Genomic DNA, 15,345 nt, shown 5'->3' on the forward strand with positions numbered 1-15,345 from the left:
GTATGATGGTAGTCAAATTCCACTTTCATTATCTATGAATAAGAACATGACAGTCTTTTAAAAGCTGAATCAAAATGAGGAGAAAAGCCCGTCCAGGGTTAAACACTAATTTATGCAATCCCTGGTTTCGACAAGAGTCCTGTCAATGTCAAGCAGCAGGTACGCTGACAGCAGGGTGGGCTGAACAGCTTTGTGTCAGAGCTAGGACGGAAGTCACCAATTTATGAAGGCTGCTACAAACAGTACTTCAAAAGTGTGAAGAAAAATGGTTTTGCATAAAGAAAGTGATGGAAATTTTTATAACTTTGCAGGCAATACTATTAGCTTGAAGGAACACAGCTCTTTCATTTTGTGGGAAAAACTCACTTACTTAAAAAGATTTATGGATTTTTATTTTACGCCTGCATTTTAAGAATCCTAATAGAGAAGTTCATTATACTAGCAACATTATAATAGAAAAGAAAGTTTTAAAAGGAAATATAAAAGAAAAAGGAATTAATTTAAAGAAAAGGATGGTGCAAAGAAGCAGTTTGGATTTCCCTGTAAGAGAGATAATTTGGGATGGATACCCAACTCTTGATTTGAAAGTTCCAATCAGCAACTGCTGATGTTGCAGTCCGGGGCCAACAAACATTACTTTGAAGAGATGGACAATAACGGAAGCTGCTCTTTCCAAAGCTCTGAAGGAAAACTAAAGAAGTGGTGCCAACAGTAATTAAGGACCTATCTGCCAAGCATTTCAATTATTTAGTGACTGAACAAAATGTTTACTGAGCAGCTACTATGATCTTTTCAATGACCCTATCAAATTGCATATTTTTTATTACTATTTTTCAGAAGAGAAAACAAAAGTGAGGTTAACAAAGGTTATATATCTTGCCCAGGTTATGTTGGTCTCTCAGCACATCCCAGTGGATGCAGAGGCTGACAGAGAGAATTAGATTGATCATGTGAAACCTCTTCGAGATTTATATAAATAGATCAAAATCAAGTGCTTTCCACCTCACTTGCATTTTAAACACATCAGGAAATTAATAAAGTAGATATAATAACATTTGGGTGCTACCATTCTTATTGTAAAACACAAATTATCCATAATGTTATCTACTCTGAAGGACTCAACTGAGGGAACAAACAGCCCTGAGATGGCTACACTCTCCATAAACAGCTACTATACTTTAAATGAATTAATGGAAGTAAAGAGCTTAGACTAATGTTGGCTGCAAAATTAAGTGTTCAATAAAGTGCACTATTATTACTACTTCACAAGTGTAAAGTTCTATTCTTTATAATGCCACATAAAGCATAAACAGTTTTTCTTCCACTGCTTTGAGTCGAGCAATTTGACTATATTATCCTAGTGATTTTGAGAGGCTGAAAACCTAACACACAATGCTAAATGAGCCTTTAGGAGGCACTTTACATTTCCAAAGTGATTCTTACAGTTATTGGTGTTAATAACCGATATAATATAAAAAGAGGCTAAGAAATCCAGTCACAATTAGCAACATGTTCATTTTTCTTCCAATGAAGAAAGAAACCCAGAAGCAATCTTCTTTACTGGGGCAAATCTTACCAGCTTCCCAAATATAGTAATTGTCTTTGTAAAATTCATTTGAGTTAACGTTCCCCATCTTGCTATCTACAGATAAGGAGTATTAACTCCCCAGAGAACATGACTACTGAGAAGGAAAGTATAACAAAGCAGTAAAATGTACCAATACAAACTATTACATGTTCCAAGATATTTATCCTCAGAAGCTTAGATTAACACAAATAATTCTGTTGTATACTTAATTGTAAATGTTCTAACTTTACCTAAGAATTGATAACTATATAATACATTTTAAACAAGAGATATTCCCTAATTTCATAATTTGATAAACCTCATAGTATTATGCTTCTCTGTTTGTTTCAGTGTTATCACATTCAGAAGCATAAACTTTCAGACAGACTATTTTTCTAAGCTGTCTCTGGTCTCAGTGAGAGACCAAATGTTGTTTAGACCCTTTTAGAAACTTTATCAATACTGTCGTGTGGTATGTCCATTAAGAGTTATCTTCTTCAATGCCAGAATAAGAGCATTCCATGATAATTGATAAATTAACTCTATGATCATGAAGAGCATATGTTCTTAACAGGATTACCTAATTTCTTATTTGGATTTTGTTTTATAGCTAGTAGGGAACAACTCTTTATAAGTGTTAAGAAAAAATTTAGAAGAGCATTGAAAAAAAAATTCCTCATTTAATAGTGTTAGGAAAATCTCTCTCCATGAATGAGTCAGTAATAGATAGGTCAACAGATAGATGAGGTCTCATGAGATTTAAGTTTTTTTTTTTTTTTTTAATTTCCTACCTTATTTTGTTCTCTAATCGAACAATTTAGTAACTATCACAGCTTTCTAAACATTGGTATCTTTCATGTGCTTCCGTGCATGGTCACACACACACACACAATGGGTCTTAGAATGTTCAAGTACCTAATTAACATTTCTATCTATCTACTATATCACTCAGTACCTGGTATGAAGTTGTCAAGAAGCTCCCAAACTTTGGTAATATTCCTAGGATTATATTAATGTTAATGGTTTAGGCATAAGTGCCCACCCTCACAGAACATTTTCTGGGACTGAATTATGCTGAAGCTGTAGGGCAATAATATAGTCATTATGTAGACTTTCAAATATCAGGTTCCTAGTGAGGCCCTCTACTGAAGACTGGCTAGGGGTTAACTATTAGTTTCTGTTTAATAAACACGGAAAATTCTTCCCATTTGTACATCCATTTAAACTTTTCTTGTAGCTACTAAAAGACTTGAAACTGAGAATGAATTCTCACAGTATGTTTTCCACATGATTTCTACTAAGGGTTGAAAACTTTTGCTGTGAAAATACATTCTTGGTCAATTCCATCTGCCATGTTCCTGGGCATTTCCTAAATCCTTACTTTTCTCTTCAAAATTCCTCTCCTATTCTTGACCTCATTTACTTTCAACTGATGACCTGCTTTTACTTCACAGAAAAAAAGAGTTCATTAGAATTATTTAGCTTCCTTCCATGAAACCCAACAATTTAACCTCACCACACCTATGTTTACTTCTTTCTCCTCCTCTCGCTAGTGTTCCTCACATACTCAAAGTCACATGTGACTGTGCCCCACTTTCTTATCATGGCCTGGGTTTTTAAAAATCTTTACTCCTATTTTCACAACCTCTCCTTCTCTCTTTGCTTCACTATGCCTTTGACGTAAATAGGCTTGAGTTTTTACCCTGAGTTCTTTTACTCTTTATTTTCATCCTCTATACTTTTCGTCTTCACAACCAAGATCTTAAAAGTAGCCTACACTTCATTTTCTTATTTCACAAGAAACCATAAGTTGCGATACACATGCAGCATTCCACTGGAAATGCATTCTATAGTTGCCAATCACCTATTGATTGCCAAACCCAACAGGTACTTTTCAGTTCTTATCTTTCTTGATGTTTCCAGCATTAGATATGGATTCAGCACCCATACCTGCTGTCCTCTCTGGCTACAGCTTCTCAGTGCCCCTTCCCACCCCTTAACTGTGAAATTCCCCCAAAGTCTGATCCCATTCCTTGGCTTTCTCTTTTTGCACACTTGCTCTAGGCAGGCTCATCTATAATCTTTACCTTTGCCTAAACTCTGATGACTCCAACATCCTTACCACTCGCCTTAACTCTTATACCTGGTCTACATGCTCTCTTTCTGAAACCCATTTTCTATATTAGGGCAATAATTTCTCTCTATCTAAAAGATTTTATTTATTTGAGGGGGGGGTGAGGGGGAAGTCTGACAAGGGGCTTGATCCCAGGACCCGGAGATCATGACCTGAGCTGAAGGCAGATGCTTAACCGACTGAGCCACTAGGGCAATTATCTCTTAAAGCAAAGATCACATCGTGACATTCTAGTGCACACAGTGTTTCAGTCTTTTCATCCCTATTGTGAGGGATGAAATTCAAACTTCTTAGCATAACCCACCTTCCTCTCCACACTTTGACCCCACCTGCCTATGCAGTCTCATCTACTGACATTTACTACACCCATCTATACTGTTGCCAAATATACCTTGTTCTACCATGCCCTCTAGAATTTCCCTGACTTCTCTCTTTCCTCCCTTTTCCCCCAAACCTAACTAACTGCCCTTCCAGACTTTCAAGACTCACATTAAACTTCAGTCATCCAGATTTAACAAATATTTAATTGAGGGTGCCTTATTTTTCAGTGCTGTTCTGAACACCCAAGTATTAGCTGAGACAGAGCTCTGTTCTCACACTGATTTCACTTAGGAGTTGGAGGCAGGAACAAGATATGCAGAAAATAAAGCAGGGCAAAGGGGTTAGAGAGTTTGTGTGATGGCTCACTGCTGCTTTTGAATAGGATGGTCAGAGAAGATATTGATTCTTCCATGAGCCAGTTCCCGACTCAGTTAGGTATTCTGTGCTCTGTTCATGATAAAGAGATGTTGGTTTACTTGCTGGGCTCCTCTGCTAGTCTGTGACTCCTTGAGAGCAGAGATTGCTCATCTATGCATTTCCATTTTCTAGCACATAATCATTATAAGGAAATGTGTCCAGCACTGTTCTGGGTGGAGAGATAAAGCCACATAATAAGTGCTCAAAAAAGGATTTTTGGAATAGACTGATACATACTTGAAATGATAATAGGAAAACCTCAAATATAAAATTTCACTTTATATTTAATATTTTAAAAATATATCAAATACTAAAAAGGGATGAAGAGTCAAACAAAATATAACTATATAGTAACATATTTCTGAAACCATGAATGGTAAGTACAGATTAAAGAAACATTTCATAGGAAAAATTTATTTTGCTCTGCATATGAAAGCACTTGGAAAAGACTAGATTCTGAAGATGTGTAAGCATTTTGGGAACAGTATAACTAAGGGAGAATATTGCAAGGAATTGGGAAATAGGTTGTATGGATAGAGTGAGAGCAGGTGATAAGACTTTGTATAGGTAACTCTATTTGTTTAGTTGTGGGGGTATTTCATTTACTAATGACAGACAGGAACAAGTTTAAGGCTCACAGTATTTTATCATGAAAAACCATAATCATGTTGCTGTTACCTTCACTGAAGGAAAAGGCAAAATTAAAATTGAAAGGTGATATTTTCTCATCTTTCTCCTCCCATATTTTCATATCTTTTTGCAAATTTTGAGGTTTTTCTTAAAGACTAAAATTCCTGAGTTATGAACAACTTTCTTCTTACTATTTTATTTTGCTTGCTTTTACTTTTTCAAGTTAAAAATGTAATACAAAATTACAGAGTTTATAAAATCGAAAAAAGTATGTATACACATACTTAAGAGTGTACATAATTCTACTACGCTAAACCACTCAGTATATTCTCATTCAAATCTATACATTACTTTCATTTAGTCATCATAAGTATTTCCCATGATATTACAGCCTTCATAATGATTTTTCAACACAGCTGTGAAATACTTCATCTAGGAGTTGGGAGATCACTTATTTTAACATTCTCTTATTGTTAGGCATTTAGGTAACTTCTAGTTTTTACTATTATCACAATGCTCCAATCATCTCTCAGAAATTAGCTTATTTCCTTTGTTCTTTCCCTAGAAGAGATTAACTGTTGGATTATTGATTTAAAGGGTATGAACACTTTTAAGGTTTAGTAAAATCAGAAGGGCCACATCAATTTACACTGCCATCATCAAAGTATGAGTACTCACATCCCTGCACCTTTGCCAGCATGAGCATTATCTAATTTTTTCCCATTAACTTATACATTTAACACTGCACTTAATTGTTTCAATTTGTATTTGAATACTACTAGAGTTCAATATTTCTCTCTCATTTTTAGTAATGAAAGATGACACTGCTACTTCAGCAAGAAACCATATTGAGCGTAAGTCAACGGTTCAAGGCTGTAAAAATAAAATAAAATAAAATAAAATAAAATAAAATAAAATAAAATAAAATAAAATAAAATAAAATAAAATAAAATAAAATAAAATAAAATAAAATAAAATAAAATAAATCTGTAAGTTAATCTAATCATGGCATGATTAACTGTTATTGTGCTCCATGATAATTAGGCATTAATGGCAAGCAGTTCACGGCTATTATTACTATTATTTACACATAGCCAGATCAAGCATTCTGAGATTATGAGGAGGGCTGGACCAAGTAGATATATAAGGTCTTTGTTATGCCCTCAAAGAGCCTTTGATCTGGAACCAGATGTGATCCAGACGCAAGTTCTCTTTCTTCCTTAGCTCCACATAGCCTCCATAAACCAAGCACCCAATAAAGATTACAGGCATTATAAATGTAGTTTGGCTGAAGGTGGGCTAGAACTTACTTTGGTGGGAAGCAAAGATGGCCTCGTCAGATATAACTCAAAGACTGGCCAAAGAAATGCCTATTAAATCCCTTGTTTCGTCTCTCTAAGATTATTTCTCAAGCTAAGGATCTTGGTTTTCAGAGAGACACCTGAAGAACTTTTAAATTCTGAACTATTTCAATCTCCTTTCCCATAGAGGAAAAAAAAGGACTAGAGGCACAATCATATTCCCATTTTCCCAGTCAACCTTATTAACTCATGCAGGAGTGATCTGGATACAGGATTTAAAGGACCTCCCTCTGCCAAAAACCTTTCTTCTCAACACTATCTGAACGTCCCATACATTAGATTTCTTGACATTTCTAAGCACATAATTCTGAGAAGATTAAAGGAGAAAGGTTGGCATGTGAAGGGTAAGAGGGGGTAGGAGTAATCCACACTTCACTGTGAAATTAATTTAACTAGACTGGTTTTATATTCTTAGAATACTTAACTCTGAAGCATGCAGAAGATAGGAATAAGAAATTCTAATATGGGGATGACATAAGGACAAGCAAAAGGAATTAAGTCATTTTGAGTTGCTTTAAAAATAATATAGCTGAGGGCACTATACTATACAAGAATAGGGAAGAAGGCCACGCTTTTAATAAAAATGTAGGTTTCTATACACCTTGTGAGTTTACAAAGCACATTTCCATTGATCATATTAATCCTCACAGCAACCCTGTACTGAAACTGAGACCCAGAGATAGTAAGTAACTTACCCAAAGTCACATAGGTAGTAAGTGGTAGAGCCGGGACTCGACCCAGGTCTTCTGATTCCTCCTGTGCATTTCCAGCTCCCCTGGAGCTGAAGCAGGGGCAAAAAGGGAGGTGGAAGTAATTTGCCCAAGACCAGCCTTGCCCTCTCCCGTTCTTTTAAAGGCCAAGCAGAGCAGACATTTAACTGTTGCAGTGACCCTTTTCCATCAATTCCCTTGGGATGCAGCACACAGAATCTGAAAATGTGTCTCAGCCTTGGACTTAAAAATGGCAATAAGTAGTAAACGATGTCAGAAGCAACTTTGGCAGTACTTTGCCACTGATGTGAAATTTACTGGAATTTCAAAGTGTAGTAAATCTCACTTCAGAAAGTAAAACTTATTTCTATAATTGAAATTATTTAAAGCAGTTTGTTTGAAATTTTTTGTGTAGCAGTTTCAGTCAAACCTTTTAAACTATACCGATATAAAAACTATTTTAAAAAATACTTAAGAACCAAGATGTCAATTCTACATTTAACCTACTCTATGGGTGTTTTTTTCTAACTTAATGATTTTCCCTCAGTGATTATTTTCACTAAAGCCATTATAATCATTAGAATGGACAGAATATTCAGTCTTTTATAGCCAATTTTAAGCATTTTCAACAAATTATTAGGAAAATTATATTCTTGAGATGTAAATCTTATGTTCATTTCTAAATTATATCTAAAATGTTTTTAATGTAGCCTTTTATAATTAATTTTCTATGACAAAATTTAGAGTTTCCAGTCTCCAGTTTCTTGAAGAGTTTCTTAGGGAATTATATATTTTAATTTCTCATCTCAATTACTTACGTTTCTAGTAAGTTTTAAACACATTTAGTGAGAAATTTTTCTCTTCTTTGCTTATTTCCTAAAAATGCAAGGATACAATTTAAATCAACTGGGCATATAATCAACTTTTCACCATTTCTAGATCTTTCTGTACTCAGCTCCAGTACATCTCAGTCTCTAACAGTCTTTGTGTTTATGAGATCTACTATCAGTAGGGCTAGGTGTTAAGTAAGCATCAATTATAATCAGGGATTATGAAAGATCAATCAGGAAAACCAATTTATTTGTGCACAAATCTTTTAGAGGCTTTTTGAACTTGAAAAGATGCTCTATTTAACCAGACTTCATTTGAGGATTAATCCTGTCTGAGGTGGAACAAATCCAACCTAATAGTTAAAAGTTATGTGAAACCTTTAAGATGAATAAAAGGCAAATATTCAGATAAAAACAAAAGAGGAAGAGAACAAGGAGGAGGAATCTGGATAAGGAGGGAGAGGAAAAGGAGAGAAGGGGAACAAAAGAAGAGAAAAAAATATTTACCTAGAATAAACAAAAAACTTCAAGTAAGTACTAATACTCTCAAGCTTTTGATATGGCTCCCTTTTCCCTTTGCTTTAAGACTTCAATTTCATATTTTAAAAATCTAATTGTCTAACATTGTTTTACATACTCATGGTCAAATTCAGAAATTCCCAATGATAATAAGACTTACATTATCTGATCACTTTATGAGATAAACAAAAAATTAGTGTACTTTTCTCCATGTTATTTTCAGCCTTATTTACATAAGTCTTTTCAAGATAAAATTATTATTATATTCTCCTAAATCATTCATTCAATCGTACCAAAAATGGTTGCCAACATTAAAAAAAGGAACACGAACCCACGAATTTTAAAATTTGAATCATATAGAAACAGAATTAAACTGACTTCTAATATTTTACTTTGTATAGTAAGTTCTTGGTTGAGCAGGACCAAGAGGGCTTACCCTAATTTCTTAATTACATGCCCTGGGGAAAAATGAGCATATTTCAGGCAAGCTAAAAATGCCAATAAAAGGTCATTAAAAAGTTACCACTGGTTTTGAAAAGTCAACATCAGACTTCCCCACTTTCTTCCTTCATTACTGGCCTTTGTTTACCATGCATAACAAAATTGTATTCAAGAACCACACCAACAACGGTTCCCAGACTTGAACCATCTCAGTCTGATGGAGGCCTTATTAATATTTATAAAGTGGCTTCTGGAAGGAAAGAAATATATCTTCGGCTTCTCTTATATTCTTTTAATCCCTTGGGTATATAGGACAATCTATTTTCTAAAGTAGCTTTGCTACAAAAAGCATTTGAAGAATATTTATTGAAAAACTATCCTATTTAAAACTGTTATGCTTGGGCTTGATGTCTGACAAAGGACTCTTCAGTAATAAAGGTGACCACCAGAACTACATAAATCATTCAACACATAATTTCTGACCTCCTTCCACTGTTCTAGTTATCAAGCCAGTTCATGTGCTCACTTAAAATTCTAATCCCCTCAAGCTCTAAAAGAGCTAGCACTTACAGTATATATCTACATCTTATTTATAGAGTTCCTATGCACTCCCACTAACTATTATCCAACCATAAATTCTGCCCTTGTTTATAATTATAAGTGCCTGGAAAGGGCAGGTTTCTTAAAATAAGAATTTTCCCCCCTCCAGATCACTCAAGTGAGCTCTGGAATTATATCCAAGATTATCAATTCATCTCACTTAACTGCTGTTACCAGGAAAACAAGAACAGGGGATCAAGAGCAGTTAAGTATAAGAGCTTACTTATTTTCCAGGAGGCTTTAACAAGCTTTTAACTAATTAAAACAATATTATTCAAGAGCTTTAGAACACAACAATGTATTAGTAAAAGAGCATTATAAATGTTGAAACAAAACTGAATTTTTGGTCTTTCGGATTCTCCATCACTTAAAAATGTTCACTTATCCAATGGAATTAACTTGCTTTGAAACTTTCTTTTGAAATGTCATCTTAACAAAAAAAGGGATTTCACATTTTGCCTTAGACTAGTTTATTGGAAAATAACAAATACAAAATCCAAATAAATGGTGAAAATACCTTACTGTTGGAACATGTAAAGATCATGTGGGTTATTAGGTGAGAATTACAAAGACAGTAATATTATAAAAGCTATGATGGTAGTCTTCACAAATGACAATTTCTAAAAGTTAACGCATAGAAGTTTTCAGAATTAGAGTTAAGTTAAAATAAAATTTAAAAACCAGTGAGTTATATATAATTCTATGTAAGATAAGATCTTAATTTTATTTTTATGTAATAAAATACTGTTACTAATGGCATAAGTACTTAGAAGGGACATAAAATTTCAGGAACATATTCTGTCCTTTATTCAAAGAAAGGTTAAGAATCTTAGAATGTGTTTGAGGACAAACTGTCTTTTATATATTTAGTCTCTATTTGTAACATAAAAATAGAATATTATGTTATAAATAAGAAGTTTAGAACAGCTAAAACCATATAATTAAAGATAAATCTTCATCCTATCTTAAAGCTGGAAAATTTGAAAACTAGAAAGAAGGTGACAAGACAGCTAAGATCTTTTCCAGAATATATCCTAATATCCTATAGGCTTTCTATAATAGACAAAAAAAAAAAAAAAGAATTCCACGAGCAAATAAGTTTGTGAAGCAATATACACTACTTCTCTCTCTTAGAGATTAAAATATGTATCACTGATGTGAATGTTCAATAGCAATTTCTAAATAAAAATAATCAAAAATAAAAGCACTCAAAGCAAATGAACATAAGCTCATAGATCTAATAAGTGATTTCAGCAAGGTTGCAGGATAACTATAAATCACTATCGAAGGAAATAACAGAAGACCCAAAAAGATAGAGAAAAACATAATAAAATAAAATAAAATACTTAGTCTTGAGAAGTCCCATAATAAAAAAGTGCACTTATTTTTTTTTAAGCCAGCATTTTCCAAATTTATTTAATCTGAGAGCAGAAGTAATGTTCTCAGAACACACTTCAGAAAACTCTGAGCTAGATGGACCAGGCATTAAAAAGTATGCACAAAAAAATTAATGATTTTTGTATTCTTATGGTGGTCTAAGATGCTTAATTAGAGCCTCTTCAGTTATGTTTACTCTTAATAAACTACATGGATTTTCTTTTTTAAGGCAAACAAAATGTACTCACTGTTGTAGTATTTCCTTTCCCTTCTGAATGGAGCTTTCAGTCAATGACAGGTGCTAGGGGAGTTATTTCAAGCCAATGTGTAAAACTCTTGCTAGTAGTTCCCAAGTTTAATGGATTTGGAAGCTCTATAACAAAGAGTATTTCTCACAAGGAGACATATCAACTCCACTCTTTCCTAGAGATGTGATAGTGAAACCTATTGCTCATGATTCTAGAGTAAACAGTCCAGGTCTAATAAAGTTCAGAAAATTAAGATCAGTAGGAAGGGTAGTCCATGTACATCAAGAGATAATATCTTCTGAAGGTACCAAAAAAGAAAAAAGAAAAAAAAAAGCCAGGTGGATACGAAGCTGTTTTGGAAATAGAGTGATAACAGAGAGAGATGTCTAATAAACAAGATAACCATGTAAAATTAAAAAAGAGAACGGACAACTCACAACTGACTATATATAGTATGCCATCAAATATATATTCTAAATCCCCTCATAGCCCATCACCATCAAGGATCACAAACATTGACTTCGAAGGAGGAAAAATGTGCTGTGGGGGCTCCATCTGAAAGCAAATAAAGTCTATGGTGCAATGAGCAACATTATTTTTCTGCTTTTTTAGATGCAGATGGAAAAGGGTCAGAAATTTACTAGAAACTAAAATAGAGCTATGTGTATCTTTTTAATTCAAGGATGCCTCTTCAGATTTATAAGTCTTCAAAATATACTGAATATGAGTGTCTAGTCAAGGCACATGTCCAATACAAGAGTAAGATCTTTGGGAACAGAGAAATAAAACAAAACAAAAATATTCCTCAGATTCATTTATTTTATTACTTTACTTCCTGTGCAGTGAGTATATTAGCAAGTCTTGTATTGTAAAAGAATGGTAAAATTCAGTGCAGTTTGAATTGCAGTTTTAAAAGTCCTGGTAAGTAAAATAAATGAAAAAAACAAAAATTTACTTTTAAAAGAAAACAAGGCTTGAGCCTACTGAATCAAAAAGGTCAAAGGGAAAAATAAGTTCACCTGACAATCCCAGCACCCTTCATTTGCAGGTCTCACTCATGATGCCTCCTTAAGACTACTTTGAAGGAAAAAGTAAATCATGTAATATTCAGCATAAACCTAAAGCATCATAATTTAATTCCCAATTAACCAACATCATAATTCAGGGCTCCACACTTTAGGTTGCTATTAATAAAGGTGAGACTTAGAAGATAAAAGATTAACATAATATCTATTAGTATTCATTTATACAAAAAGAAAATGCTGCAGATTTTTCCAACTTGATTCTTAATGTTGTTATTCAAATAATTTAAGGCTTGAATTATTTTATGAATTGTAATTAAAGTTAGAAACAAATCTGAGTAGTATGTCTATTCTAACAGAATAAAAAGACAGAAAGCATCTTAGGTAATACCCTGACATGTTGCTTTGCTTCAGAAGTTATTTCATCTTCAGAAAAAGTAACATGAAATAAAAATATAATCTGTACATTCACTGCTCAATAAAGAACAACTCAGATTACCCAGAAACCTTTTAAAGATGTTTTTATATATAGTTCCTTTGAGTAGATTACAATATATTATCAAACAGCAAAATTCAAACAATACTTTTTGTACAGGTTCTTAAAATTATTATCTAGCATATTATTCTTTTACTATTAATTTATGTAGTGAAATAAAATGTTTCTGTTGAATAATATAGCAGGGTCAAAACTAGATGTCAGTATTTTCATAATAATCTGTCAGGTTTGGCTATCACAAACGAAATATGGGCTTCAAAGGGTAGATACCAACAGTATTAAATTGACATATCCATGCATATGGCATGCATTTATGAATGAATAATCTCTCCCTCTATGTGAGCAGCTTTCATATCTCCAGTAAAATCCTTCTGTATATTCTACAACCTTTGATGGGAATTGTGAAAGGCTGGGTAATTGATGAAGAAATAAAGAATATCAAATACAACCAAGCTTCATTAAATTGAAGCTTGAAGATGTTGCATGGAATCCCCAAATTCCATCACCTGTGATTTGAAAATTATGTTCTTAAATGGAGCCAAGCCAGCTGTACAGTTTTATCTGCTTAACTCTGTTAATACTGCAACAAAACAGAACAACATGAGCACTGCCCATATGACAATGTTTGAAAGAAAGTTTCTGGAAATATGCATGGTGGAAGAAAATATATTTCAGTCTTTCAGTGACCTTGATCAACTTGTACTTTTAGTGCAGAAATTTAAGTATGGTAAATTATACCCATTAATTTATTTAAGAATTTATCAGCAAGAATGAAAAACCTCTGGACTATGATCAAATATGGGCTTGTACTTTTTATTAGATACTAATTGGCAGAACTTCACTGTTACATAATTCTAATTTTCCTTTGAAGTTAATGATTTCTATAACAATTGTCCTCTTTTTAATATCTATTATGATCTTTTGATATCAAATACAAACTAGTTATAGCCTAACTTTATCACTACATCATTAAAATTACTAACATGACCTTGTTCTAATACGTTTAGGATCTATTTTAACTCATTAATTTATGTATCCTAACTCTCAATCTCCTTCCTCATTAAATAGGTTAGAGTTTTTTGGTTATATGTTTCTTTTTAATATTTTTATTAGTGTAGAATAATTTATAGTTTTTTGTGAACATCATTTGACTTTAAAAAGATAACTTTCAAATGTGTATCCCAGGATGTCATTATAAAATATTTGTGCAAAGTTACTTTGAAAGTAAAACTTGAGATTGATAGTTCTTTTTGTAAAGTATACAAAACCTGAAAAAATATATATCATAATTATTTTAAAAAGAACCAAAAAATAAATTTTACTTTTAAAATAGATAAATAGATAAGAACTTTAAAAATAGATAAAATTCATTAGGTCATACCTTTTCCTTCCACATTAATTTCATCTTCAAACTAAGGTGGAATAAAATAAAGACCTAAACATTATTTAAATTACAACTTCAGTAAATAAGACTTTTCCACTTGTATTTTACCTTAAAGCTTCAAGAAGAAAGAATAAAGACCCTCATGAGATATTTTAGTTTGTTTCACATAACTGGACCTATAACTTTCTTCTAACTTTATGCAGTATGCAGGGATTTTTGTGTGTTTTATGCATTAACATATACCCTTCACCTAGAATAGTGCCTGGCACCTAATAGGTGTACAATGAATATTTGCTGAGTAGATGAATACAGAAAAATATTTAAAACAGGATGATTATTTAAAAGGTAATTAACAATCCATCTGTCCAGAATCAATGCCCAAGATGGTGTGTATGTTAAGGCCTTAGAACTAAACATTATCTACATAATTACAATTAATTTCATTGGAACAACAGCTGAACAAGCTCTTTTCCTGATATTAAAAAGTACTATGAATTTATAAAAAAAGGTTTAGAAACCACCAAGTTCTAAAACATTTCTTGGGATATAAAAGCCTCCATAGAATCCAGGTCATAAAAATACTTGGAAAATCAAGACTTGACAAGTGTCTCTCCAGGCTTAGGAAAGCAATTCAAAAGCAACTACACTTTAAAAACACAAAAGGTCTGTCTAAGCAGCAGTGCCAGGGTATTTTACAGTAACTCCAAATTGCCTGTGGCATCTTTTTACTGGTTTCCCGGTATTAGTTTTAGAGTTAAAAGGAACCAATTTGGAAAGGGCCTGCAGGAACACAAAAAGCAGTTTTCTCTGCCCCCCAATGTTTTCTCATACAGTCATCAGAAATATAAGATAATGTTACGCTTTTCTTCCTATATAATTTTACAAATAATATGAGACTCCCTAATGCTTCATTTACTTTGGGAAAATAAGGAAAATCGTACAATGTTTAAAGAACATTGCGGGAAACAGTAAGAGCAATTATCCAGTTAAGAGTAAGTTATGAACCCCATACTATGTGTGATAGTTGGAGAGTTCACCATAATAAAGTCACTAAAATTAAGAGAGAATATTTAATGACAGCTAAAAGAACCAGCTGAAGTCTAGCTAGAACAAAATAAATATTTAGTCTACAGAGCAAATAATTCCTAAACTTCACAAGAAAAATATTAACCTTTAGATTTAAAGTATTAAGTTGGTTTTTATTTTAATTTTCCATACAAGAGACTATTAACTTAGTCACTGTGTCTTTTAATATTTCATGCTTTTTATTCAATGATTTCTCCTTACG

The 15,345-nt window shown here is 32.9% G+C and overlaps 1 protein-coding gene across 8 annotated transcripts in view; it reads right to left on the reverse strand.

Annotated features, from left to right (window-relative positions):
- TDRD3 (tudor domain containing 3) overlaps positions 1-15,345 on the reverse strand; it is a 162,108-nt gene that overhangs the window by 17,412 nt on the left and 129,351 nt on the right. For 6 of the 8 annotated variants that reach the window (XM_041730866.1, XM_041730860.1, XM_041730865.1 and 3 more), the window contains one exon: positions 7,126-7,211. The exons of the other annotated variants lie outside the window; for them this stretch is intronic. In XM_041730866.1, the coding sequence (XP_041586800.1) occupies positions 7,126-7,211 (86 nt within the window). The remainder of the gene's footprint in view (positions 1-7,125; positions 7,212-15,345) is intronic. 8 annotated transcript variants of the gene reach the window in all.

This window comes from Vulpes lagopus, chromosome 16 (genome assembly GCF_018345385.1).
Source record: "Vulpes lagopus strain Blue_001 chromosome 16, ASM1834538v1, whole genome shotgun sequence".
NCBI lineage: Eukaryota > Metazoa > Chordata > Mammalia > Carnivora > Canidae > Vulpes > Vulpes lagopus.